The sequence below is a fragment of the Thunnus thynnus genome, chromosome 4, assembly GCF_963924715.1.
Source record: "Thunnus thynnus chromosome 4, fThuThy2.1, whole genome shotgun sequence".
NCBI lineage: Eukaryota > Metazoa > Chordata > Actinopteri > Scombriformes > Scombridae > Thunnus > Thunnus thynnus.
In genome coordinates this window covers 2749628-2762539 of record NC_089520.1, presented here as the reverse complement: position 1 = coordinate 2762539, position 12912 = coordinate 2749628, and the positions used below count along the sequence as shown (strand labels likewise).

Below are 12912 nucleotides of genomic sequence, written 5' to 3'. Positions count from 1 at the left end.
AAATGTATTTGAGTGTAGTTTTGTTGTCTTAATGCTGGCTGTCATAAAACATGTTCCCACCATAAAACTTTATTTTACTGTGAAATAACATTACATGTCAATAATGTTTCAGGTTTAATTTAGTCTATCTGAGCAAATGAAGACGTGAAGACAAGTCCTGCTCCTTTTCCAACTGATAGCCTCTCTTCCACCAGCATCTGTAACTCAGTGGATTTCATCGTTTCTGTCTTTGGTTTTCTGACAAGCTTAAACATTGAAACATGTTTCTGTCCATATTCAAAGCCAGACATCTCCTACTACACTGGCCAGTAAAATCTGCCCTTTCAATCTGCAATAACAGCAGAAACAAGTAGTGAACACAACTCTGACACATCATCAGCTTTTAAGTTGATATGTTGAACTTGTTAGCAAACAGTTGCTTATTTCAGCATCCAGCAGTTACGGAGCAACATTATCATTCATTCAGAGTCGTTTTTCTGTCCAACTGGTGAATATAAATCCAATATTCTCTCTCTTTTAGCTCTGTTTTTACTCTCTACCAACTCCTGAGGGAAATATTTGGCTCTTTAGCTGCTAAATGCTCCACTATGTTCACCAGCTAGTCTACAGTGGCTTTTTAGAGCCTTTTCTCTGAAAACAGCTGCCTGCTGCGGCCCAAAACGACGCTATGAGAGCGCTGAAAGTGAACCGAAACAGCCGGACTGATAAACAATGAGCTGAAACTTGTTATAAAAAGCCGAGAGGAGCCGCAGAGTCGCTGATAATTCTCTGTTCATCACTATGAGCTATGACCAACACATTCACACTGACAGCTTATATATTGGTGTTATAAAAAATAAGCATTATAGCTGCTTTAATGTTGTGAGTATCAGCTACATGTGTGCATATTTCAGTGTCCGTAAAACATTGAAAAAAAGGACGTAAAAAGACACCAGACAGACCGTGTGGGTAAAGAAGATGACTAAAAAATGTGGGTGCATCATATCCGGTGTAGACGAGACTTGAGAGTGTGTTTCTTTGCACGTCTTTAGTGGCTGTGTGTGTGTGTGTGTGTGTTTGTATGTGTGTGTGTGTCTGCACTGTTTCTGCAGGTGCTGGCCATATTGAGAAAGAGAAGACAAAGAGGGAAGGCGAAGTCGAGGCGACAGGTACTTGGCAGCTCACAAGCAGAGTAATGCTGCTTAAATAGCCCTCTCTCCCACACGCATGGACACACTTACAAGAGCCAGACCATGCGGTGAGACACACACACACACACACACACACCTACATACATACCAGTGTGCGCAGAAACATATCTTAGCATGTACGTAAACCTAAATAGATGCTTGAAAACATACATAAACTCACACATGCACATGGAAAGAATCCACACAAATCTGAACACTTAAACACGCAATGTTTATTCTCACACACACACACACACACACACACACCACCACTTTGTTCCACACAGATGGGAATCCCAGATTTATAGCAGAGTCTGAAACATCTCCACTAATGTGTCTGGCTGTGACAGAGGAAGCACTGTATTACTTTGCTGTTGCTCTCTCTCTCTCTCTCTCTCACTCTCAGGTGTGTTTCCATCCACCTGTTTTTATTCACATTTTCAATTCATGCATAAAAAAAACTAATCCTTAAACAGTCAACCTGACTGTGATGTTTTGTTTTTTTTTAAAAAGATTTTTCTTTGGCATTTTTGCCCTCATTGGCTAGAAGATAGTGAAGAGGCAGACAGGAAACAAGGGGAGAGAGAGAGATGGTGCAACATGGCTGGAATCAAACCAGGGACATTGTGGTTATGTGGCTTACGCAGTAACCATTCAGCTACCAGGGCGCTCCACCTGAATGTGATAATTGAGCTTCACTGTGCAGAATGTGTTGCATCACAACTAGTTGGGAGCCAATCTTGGTCCAGTATGAAACTTACATTACTGACCCGATCCGATATGCGGTCGAACCAAACAGACCCCAGAACAGGGAGACACAAACGCCAGCAGCAGCATGATGTGCTATTAATTAATTTGATTAATTAAAAAGCAGCTGGAATGCTGGAAAGACCAAAAATATAATAATAATAACAACTATAATAATAATAATGTCCTAGGAAGGAATGTAAAGTCATAGAAGTTAAAATAAATCATTTATATGCTTCAAAGACAAATTTATATAAATAACTGAAAGTCCTTTTCCACTTCCTGTACCAACAAGCAAACTTTCTGTTGCAAACCTATTTACTCTTTATTTAATATAAATTAAGAATACATTTTAAATCTCAATACCAAAATTCATAAAACAGCATAAATCTTGTGGGTGACTGATTTTCCTCAAATAAATCCGGCTCCAGTTCTCTAAACTATTTGCATAAATCATGAGTTAACAGCTGATGTGTCAGTTGGTTTTAACTGCTTGTTCTCTTTTTCCTTTAACTTGTCCTCATGTCAACAAAGAATACCTCCATTTTTCTCTTCACTTCACAGTTTATATTCTCCTTTCGACTCAAAACACATCATTTTGTTATAATCCTGTGTCTCTCAAACTTGCTGCCACTCTCTCAGTCACTCTCTCTCCCTCTCTCTCCCTGTGTGTGCTTGTGTGTGTGTTTGTGTGTGTGATTGTGTGAGTAGAGACAGGTGTGCTGGAGTCAGAGCAGAGCCACACCAGCTGCACCTCATCTCAGTAATCAAGCCCTCTTCATATACTCAGCCCTGCCACTTCCACTCTGCCAGATCGTAGCCTCTGCTTCAGTCAGTCTTACTATGCTTCAAGCCACTTCACCTACATTTATCCACTTTTCTTGTTTTTGACGGTTTTGCTGTGCCTCACCATGTTTCCTCATCTCCTGCATTTCCTCTGCTCTGACTCCGGCCCCTGTCTTCAGGCCCTCGTCTCGTCAGCCCTGCTTCCCTGCCCTGGGTCCCCTCTCTTCCCAGATCCCAGGCCAAACCTCAGCCCCAGGTTCCCAACTTCCAGCCAAATACCAGCCCCAGATTCCCAGCTTCCAGCCCAAGCCTCAGCCCCAGGTTCCCAGCTTCCAGCCAAAGACCAGCCCCAGGTTCCCAGCTTCCAGCCCAATCCTCAGCCCCATGTTCCCAGCTTCCAGCCCAAGCCTCAGCCCCAGATTCCCAGCTTCCAGCCAAAGACCAGCCCCATGTTCCCAGCTTCCAGCCCAAGCCTCAGCCCCAGGTTCCCAGCTTCCAGCCAAAGACCAGCCCCAGATTCCCAGATTCCCAGCTTCCAGCCCAAGCCTCATCCCCAGGTTCCCAGCTCCCAGCCAAAGACCAGCCCCAGGTTCCCAGCTTCCAGCCAAAGACCAGCCCCAGGTTCCCAGCTTCCAGTCCAAGCCTCAGCCCCAGGTTCCCAGCTTCCAGCCCAAGCCTCAGCCCCAGGTTCCCAGCTTCCAGCCCAAGCCTCAGCCCCAGGTTCCCAGCTTCCAGCCCAAGCCTCAGCCCCAGGTTCCCAGTTACCTGCTTTGTCACATGTAACATATTTTCTTCCATGGTGATTGTGATATACCACATTATCAGAGACGCCTACACTCAGATCCACTCAGGTATTGAGCATATTCATATAAGGCAGTAAAACAAGACCCAACCCGACCCATTTTGACTGAGTAGAATTTGCCCTTAGTCTGACCCAGGTCTCAGCTCAGGTCTCGGTGAACACCTCAAGTGTAAACAGATGTATGCCCCCACAAGATGAGTAATACAAGTACTCGCACACACATGTGGAAACACATACAAACCCAAAAGATAAGACTTTATTGATCCCTGGGGGGAAATTAGACGTTGCAGCACAAGAATAAACAGACCATGTACAGTAGGTACAGGATGGAGCAGGCAGGAATAAAAATATAAAACCAGACAAAATGACCCATAAATCCACATTAAATTTAATCTATATACAGGTACAAAAAGTAAACAGTATGAATATATGAATGAATTCTGTCATATCATTAAAAATGATCCATCCCACATGGGATTACATCTTGCAATAAGTACTTCTGGTGATTAATGTTCATGTTCCAAACAGAAGAAAATCATTGCTGCAAACCACAGAGTATGTGTAGTTTGGGAAAAACACAAGTCCTCAAAATTAAACAAACAGATACATGGTTTGACTATGTGACTCCAGAACAACACGTGGGAGCATTTTCTAATCTGGTGCCTCTATCAGCAGTAATCAGCAGGACATCATCGTTTGTCTGCGCTTTCCAAAACTGTTAAACATCACTGTTAAACAATAATGATGTTTTATAATGTGACGACGCTGTGGTTAAGGTCTGGTTAGGTTTAGGGAAAGATCATGCTTTGGGTTAAAATGATCACTTTAAGGTTAGAGAAACATGTGGTGTGGGTTAAAGTTATTACTTCCATAAAGGTAGGCCATCTTCGTCATCATGGCTACAATAATAACCATGGGGTTAAGGTTAGGGGACGATTGTAGTTACGCTTTTTATAAAACTGTCCCAACTTGCAGTTGTAAACAGGAAACGAACAGCATCTCCTGTGGCAAAGTCCACTGTTGGGTTAATGCCTCCATCCATCCTCCTCCTCTGAATGAGGAAATCTGCCCACATATATATATAAACATAGCACAAAAAGTAAGGAAATTTGTGTTTGGTAGATTATTTCTTTGTTGTAACAATGCTTTTTGGCAATAAATCGTATACTGTTGGAAAGCCTGTTTATTTCCCTTTTAAATGGTGCCACATTTGTAAGGAACATGCATTTGTGGGATGAGCAGCAGAGCTGAGTCTGTGGGTTGCACCCATGAAAAATATACCAAATCTTCTCTGCCGGGCTGGTGACCAGCATGAGGAAGAGGTGCCAGGCTGTTGTGGCTGTGTATGGTTCTTCCACACACTACTGAGGCTCCTGTTTGTTAAATGAATAAATTGTTAAATTGCCAATATGTCTTGTTTCTTCAAACTTCAATCATCCAATCCACCAAACACCAAACAAGAGTCAATGGCAGAATAAGCTGTTTGGCATTGGCAGAGAAGATTTGGCAAATTTTTCATGGGCGCAACCCGCATACTCAGCTCTGGTGCTCATCCCACAAATGCATGTTCCTTACAAATGTGGCACCATTTAAAAGGGAAATAAACAGGCTTTCCAACGATATAAGATTTATTGCCAAGAGGCATCGTTACAACAAAGAAATAATCTACCAAACACAAATTTCCTTACTTTTTGTGCTATGTTTACATGAACTGCACCACTTCTCCACGTCACAATTACTATGACCGCTAGATGGCAGCTGTCACTCAAACTGACTATAGGTCATTTTTGGCGGCTGACATTATGATTATCACCACTATTGTGTCGTTTTTCTTGGGAGGACAGTCTCGAAAAACATGCTTTACACAGAAAAACAAACAAAAAAAATAATATAACAGTAAACAGAGAAGAAACTGTACAACAGATGTGAATATGCCTTCACAAAACTCCTGCACATGTAACACACACTTTCTTTTAAGCATGTGCTCTGACATACATGACTACACACACTCTGATTTTCTTTCACACACTCAGAGCAGCAGAGCGGCGGTTCTGAATGCAAATAGGAGGAAACAGACAAATTATCTGTCTCTCCTGGAATGCCTTGATGGAGAAGAGCGGCGGCCAAACGCTGTGACTGGAGACTGTACAGGAATTCGTACCACCCGTGTTTCCTCTCTGCCCTGGCTCTCGAGGAGGGGGCTCGACATGCTAACTCTCTGAATGAAAACAGCTTGTGTGTGTTAATGCTAAGCAGTGTGAAGCTTTTTTCTCTCTCTATATGCTGACTATGATAAATAGACCAGTCAGCCGTGGTGTAGCAAAGTGTAACAGACAGACACGCTGGTGAAGTGGCTGAAATAATAATCTGTAACATTTTCATATAAATACATGTCTGTTTTGCTGCTCCCTGTTTCCGAGTCGAGTCGTGGTTTACAGCCTACTGATTGATTAACAGGTTGTCTTTGGGAAGTGCAGAAACACCACAGCAGGAAGAGCTCAGTGCTAAAGGTGTCACCAAGAAAATACTGTATATGGAATAAAAAAAGAGATCTTAGTCAGTCTAACTTAAAGGATCCTGGCTGCATGTTTCATCACATTAAATGTACAATAATGCAACGCTGCTGTCGGTATCTTCAATTGTTTATTTCACAATTACTTCACCACCACATAAAGTCTGTTGCTGATTCGAATCATCATCACAGTTGTTGTCATTTAATACTTTTCTGTTTCTGTCGTCAGATGTCAGAACAAAACATCATTACATTCATAAATACTACCTGTTAACCAAGCTGCTGCTGCTGCTAAATCATTTTATCTGACAAAATGAACAAAAATCCAGGTTAATGACAGCAGCTGTGTTGTGAGATCAGCTGTACTGACATTCAAAATAAGTGACGACAGAGAAAGTTGTCAAAAGGTTGTCACATACAAGCACAGCCGCAATCATCTAAACCAGCTGCTAATGTGTATTCAGTTTACTGTACAACAAAAAGAATGTCGCAAAACTACTCTGAACTATATTAGAAATGATGTTGCTGAAGACCAGATGCTTGTGAAATGTTTCAAGTGGACATTAAAACAGTGACTGAGGTGCAGTGGAGCCGAATCTCGTGGACATTAAACGTTAACATACTGTATAGAGTATAAGTATGTACTTATTTCAGGTCACATTCCCACTTCTGACAACCCGCGTTTCCAGGCAAATGTGGTAATACGGCCTCTGTCTCCTTGAAATGACGTTTATATACTTTTAAATTGTTTTCCCAATTATATTGCGTTGGCAAATGTAATCACTACATTTACATATTGCACTGAAGTCGTAGGGAGGAGGTCGGTGTGGATGGTGGATGTTGAAACAAGAGAGCGAGCTTCACATCCGGAGTCCTGCGTGTGTTTAGATTTAGACAACAAAAGCACTTTGGTTTAGGTTAGTGAGAGATGGTGGTTTCACTTAAATGTTAATAAACACGTCGGGTCTCATGCTTCAAGTCACCACAGACTTTTTCTGTATTGAACCAAGAACATGATCTGTCTCTAACCTTAAACAAGTGCTGCCAGAGTCTAAACACTATAAAAAAGTTTAATACTGTTGTAGTTACTGACGTCAGATATTGTACTGCAAGATCAGATAGATCAGTCTTTCAAATTATATCAGACATTTTACTGATATGTTCAGTATCAACATTTTTGCAACTTTTTCCAGATTCATGTTGATGAACATTTTCTTGTTGTGTTAATGCAAATGTGATCCGGGCAGCATTATGTTTCCTACAAAAGGGTTACGGTTAAGGTTAAGGTTAGAGGGTTAGGGTTAGGATTAGAGGATTAGGGTTAGAGGGTTAGGGTTAGGGTTAGAGGATTAGGGTTAGGGTTAGAGGGTTAGGGTTAGAGGGTTAGGATGAGGGTTAGAGGATTAGAGTTAGGGGGTTAGGGTTAAGGTTAGAGGGTTAGGGTTAGGGTTAGAGGATTAGGGTTAGAGGATTAGGGTTAGAGGGTTAGGGTTAGGGTTAAGGTTAGAGGGTTAGGGTTAGAGGATTAGGGTTAGAGGATTAGGGTTAAGGTTAGAGGGTTAGGGTTAGAGGATTAGGGTTAGGGGGTTAGGGTTAGGGTTAAAGTTAGAGAGTTAGGGTTAGGGTTAGAAGATTAGGGTTAGGGTTAGAGGGTTAGGGTTAGAGGATTAGGGTTAGAGGATTAGGGTTAGAGGGTTAGGGTTAGAGGATTAGGGTTAGGGGGTTAGGGTTAGGGTTAAGGTTAGAGAGTTAGGGTTAGGGTTAGAGGATTAGGGTTAGGGTTAGAGGGTTAGGGTTAGAGGATTAGGGTTAGAGGATTAGGGTTAGGGTTAGGGTTAGAGGATTAGGGTTAGGGTTAGAGGGTTAGAGGGTTAGGGTTAAGGTTAGAGGGTTAGGGTTAGAGGATTAGGGTTAGGGTTAGAGGGTTAGGGTTAGTTAGACATGTAGGGTTGGGCTTGTTTTGCTCTTTGATCTTTTATTTTACCTTCTCTATGCACTACTTAGAGCCACATAAAGAACGAATATGAGTGTATGAGCAACAGTCCAGACTTCACTTTGCTCTCAGTTAAATTTTTTTTTACGGTAGATTTTCCAGGTACAGGTTAGTAACAGCTGTCGTGTTTCCTCTTAAATAAATAAAATGTTAACTTGGTCATCTGCTGTACTTACTTCAGGTTACATTCTCACTTCTGACAACTCACACAAGTGCAGAGTCGCATTTCCAGGCAAATATGGTAATGCTGAAGTTTTTCAATTGTCCAAATGTACCAAAGTTTGAATAAAATGCAGCAAATGTTGCTGACGGCGAAAATATGTTTTGTTTCTACTTAAACATCAAACCTCAAAAGTGAAAATATTAAATAATCTTTTTCCTGCTCTCCAGACAAACTAATCATTTTCACATTAAATATGAACAGATGTACATCTCTTGACTTTGTCATAACCTTTACCCTTCGACACAAAAAGACACACATCTGCTGTTTCTTTTGCTTTTGGAGAACCTGCTGTACAACATTTTTTCCCTCTCTGGTTGAGTTGAAGACATATGGCTGTGACAAAAAACTTATATCCCATTATTCATCTTTTTCCTGACATTTTTTGAAAAAGTGAAAAATTAGTTTGCGCCGCATTGAGCCAAAGCACACAGGTGGTCAAAATGTTTTACATCCTTTAAAAAAAAAAAAAAAGGGTCTTCTGGCAAGTGGAGGTACATATGAGGGGAGTTGTGGTGATTGATGAATCACTAGCAATGATATCTCTTCTTTTCAACACCTGGTAATGATAATGTTCACAGAGTGAGACGTCCCGGCTGATTGTGTGTGTGTGTGTGTGTGTGTGTGTGTGTGTGTGTCTCCAGTATCTATGTATGTGGTCATGAAAGCATGTATATAAAAGGGTGAGAGTAGAAAGAAACTCATCTAGTCCTTCAGTGATAGTTTTTAATGATCTCTGTTTATGGTTAAAGTTTAGTTTATTGGCTCATAAAAACACAAAAAGCAGTGATGGAAAATGAACATCTTATCCTTTACTTACTGTAAGTGACATAATATGGTTAAAAACACATTTTTGGATTAAATTCCTTGTAACATGTACTGAAGTATCTAAAGTAGTAAGTAGTGAGCACGTCCTCCCCAACATATACCTAGGTACTGTATGTTTATTGCAATTTATGCACTTTAGTATCTCATTTTTAATGTATTTTCATGTTTTTATTCTCTTATTTTGATGATTTTGTCATTTATAGTGCATTTAAATGTTTTTCTTTCTTATTTTTAATGTTTTTCTTATGTGTACAACACCTTGAGTTACGACTACTATATGAAAAGTGCTGTGCAAATTAAATAAACTTAAAGTACGTCAATTGAAGAGGACAAGAGTTTAGTTTCACTGAATTTTCCGTGTCTCCAGATTTAGGGAATTTAAACTTGTATCAGTTTAAGGATGAAAAAAGGGAAGGATAATAGGAAGGATGAAGGACAAGAAAGAAAAAAGGAAAGAAATTAAGAAAAGGACAGACAAACAAAAGATCAAAGAAAGGAAAGTGGAATTAAAGACAGAAGGAAAGAAGGAACAGATGTACATAGTCTGTGTTTGGCTGATCAATAATACTGATTAAATCCTGTATTGTCTGTAAACACAGCAGTTCAGTGTCTAGTACATTATGAGGAAACAGCAGCATTTGCAGAGTGCTGACGTTATGAATATAACCAGAATGAGTGCAGAAGTCAAACAGCAGGATTTATATGCTAACGTTTATTCTTTTTCTTGCTAACGTTACTTGATTGTTTTCATGCTAACGTTACTTGATTGTTTTCATGCTAACGTTACTTGATTGTTTTCATGCTAACGTTACTTCTGTGTTTTTAACTTGAGCTGCTGGTTGAGTGTTTTTGCACACTCAGTTCATTTCTTACTACCTGTAGAGTAACTTTGTGCAGCCTGTGATAAATGTGATTCGAATGCCATTTAATGCATTTCTACATATATTAAGGGACTAACATGTAACCTACCTGCAACTCATTGCTGTTTCTCCCTCCCTGTCTTCCATCGGCACCTCCACCTCATCTGATCTCTGATAGGAAAGCAGTTGACAGGGTAGATGTGATGGTTCTGTCCCAGTCTGGCTCTATGTCCCTCCACCAGTCCACCAGATGCCCTCAGACTTTTTTCCCTGTTTGTTGAACTGGACTGAGTGGCAGTAGTAGGGCCTTGAAGATGAAACTGAAGTTTGCTTTCACATTGGTTGTTTTCTTAAGGAAATGTGACTGAGGACTGTTGCTTGCTACACACTGACCCTTGTACAGTGAACTGAAACTCTGAGCAACAGTTGTCTTTCAGTCTTATTTTTGTTGTTATATGCAGGTCACTCCATCTGACAATGTTAACAGCAATGTACATTCACCACTTCATTAAGAACACCTGTGCAATGTAATGCAATCCAGTATAACAGCTCTGCCATGAAGTCTACATTTACAAAGCTTATACATTTTCAGTTCTTGTTGACATTGTAAGAAAGGTGATAATTCTACTTTATGTTTATTATTGAGGTCGTAGTGGGTGTTGGTGTACTGGAGTGCATTATATTGAATGGTGTTCCTAATATTTTGTCAACTACATTAACATACATGAAGTGGGCAAAATATTAGGAACACTTTTCAGTATAATACACTCCAGTACACCACCACAAACTGTCTCCTCAATAATTATCACCTTTGAATTATTGAATTAAGGTTGTCAGTGTTATGTTTAGGTGTGTTTGCTGTTTCTGCTCAGTGTGACTTGTGTATTTAAGTTATATTCATGTGTATGATTGTGTTTTTGGTTTTCTGTTTGCCCTGAGTTTTTCCCTCCTGTGTCCTCAGCCTGCTTTTCTCTCCACACTTCCTCCACACCTGCCCTGCATCTGTCTCGTTAGTCCTGCCCTGCTCCCTGTGTCTTCCCCAGCCAATCAGCTCCCAGCCTGCCCTTGTGTCTTGCCACCTGTTCCTTGTTGTTTCATTAGTTCAGTTTGTATTTAAGTCCTGCTTTTAAGTTCAGTCTTGTGGGAGCCTTTGTTCTGCCCAGTTCTGTCTTGTTCAGGTTTGTCTAGTTCTGTTCTCTTTTGCCTGCATAATTGTTGAATAAAGAGTTAAGCTTCAGTTCATTCTAGCTGTTTTGTCCTGCACTCGGGTCCATCTCCTGCCACTCCCTTGACAGAAGGATCAAACTGGTCATGGACCCAGCAGACATTCACCAGCCCTGCTTGTCTTTTTCCTGGCATGATTTTGGAGTTACACAGGATGTTTTTTTTAAATGAAGAGCCAAGCTTCCTTAAGTCCCTTGCTGTTTACTGGAAGAATAACCCTGACTTTGCCCAAGAAGTTGCTTTCATCAGGTGGAAAAACAATTCAAATCCTGTTCCTCCCAAGTCCAACATTCCAGTCTCCTATGTTTCCCAGGAGTCTCCCAGCTCCACCCTGGAGCAGCCTATCTCCCAGTCTGCTAGCTTTGAGCCTGCTAGCCCGCTACCTGCATGTCCTGATCCTGTCCTGAACCTCATGAGACTTATGTGGAGCAGCTGAGGAGCCACCATGACGTCCAGAGGTCACCCTTTAAAGGGACCCGCCTTGCCATTTTCACAGGTTACCGAGGAGTCTCCAAAAGAAGGCGTGGTCCCCATGGTTCCTGACGCCTCTGGCTCTCTCAGCAGCCCAGCGCCACTACTGAGGTCAAGACTGTCCCTACTGAGCAGCAACAGTCTCATGTCCCTGCTGGGCTGCAGCAATCTCCTGTTCCTGAGTTGCAGCAGCCTCCTGTTTCCTGGCCCCTCAAGCTCACCTGCAGGACTCACAGCCTTTGGCCGCACCCCTGACCTCCTCCCAGACCTTCAGCAGTTGGCAGTTTCCACAGACCTCCTCCTTGAGCTTCAGCACCCAGCTGGCTCTGCCATGTAGTACCAGACCTCCAGTCGACAGTCTCCACCAACCCACAATCAGACCTTCCAGACCATTGGTCTGCCGTCTTCACCGACGCTCAACCAGTCCTCCAGTTGGCCATCTTGGCCGACCCACAGCCAGACCTCCCAGATCGTCAGTCAGCCATCTTCGCCAACACCAAGCCAGATCTCCAGCTGCCCGCCTCCTGCTCTGCACTCCAGCGATCTGCCTCTCCTGCACCAAATCTTCTGGTGCTGTCTGCTCTTTCTGGCCTCCGGCTTCGTCATCAACCTCCAGATCAGCCCTGTACATCTGGTCGCCCGCCTTCTGGTCACACGCCTGAGGTTTTTCCAGTTCTGCTATGCCTGCATTATCGTAAAATAAACGGTTATTCTTTCATTCCTGCTACTCCTGCGTCCTGCATTTGGTTTCATCTCCTGCTACTCGACATGACAGCCGGAGCCCTACTGAAATCATGTTATTGTATTATTATTATTATTGTTATTAGTGTACTTTATTTTTAATTCAACCATGTTCATTTCTTATCATGTCCACTCCTTCCTCTCGTTATCAACAAACTAACCCTTTATATAGCACATATAACCTACCTGCAACTCAGCGCTGCTTCTCTCTCGCCCTCCGTCTTCCATAAGCACCTCATCTGATCTCTGAGAGGAAAGCAAGTCGAGTACTTGCTGCAGTTTAAGGTGGACTCGTTTTCAAATTACATGGGTTAATAGAAAAAACATGCTTAAATATTCAGTTTGTCAAATCGCTTTTTTCCCCCCTTTAAAAATACAGTTTCACTCGCCAGCCAATGTTAGTAATAGTAGCAATGTTACCTAGCAAGAGTGTATCTATGTTGGCTCAGTCAACACCAACAGAGAGGAGAGGGGGAGTTAGAAGGGGGACTGGGAGCTTGAGTGGCCGCTGTTTGCAGTTTCTCCTGTTTTTATTTATTTATTTTTTTAATTACAATAT

The 12912-nt window shown here is 41.8% G+C and overlaps 1 protein-coding gene across 1 annotated transcript; it reads left to right on the top strand.

Annotated features, from left to right (window-relative positions):
- The first annotated feature begins 667 nt into the window (after window positions 1-667).
- Window positions 668-4008, top strand: LOC137180780 (uncharacterized). The gene is made up of 4 exons (XM_067586029.1): window positions 668-682; window positions 1032-1148; window positions 2628-2747; window positions 2882-4008. Exons 1-4 carry the CDS (start codon window positions 668-670, stop codon window positions 3503-3505), a joined length of 876 nt encoding a protein of 291 aa, XP_067442130.1. The 3' UTR covers window positions 3506-4008.
- Window positions 4009-12912: the final 8904 nt, after the last annotated feature.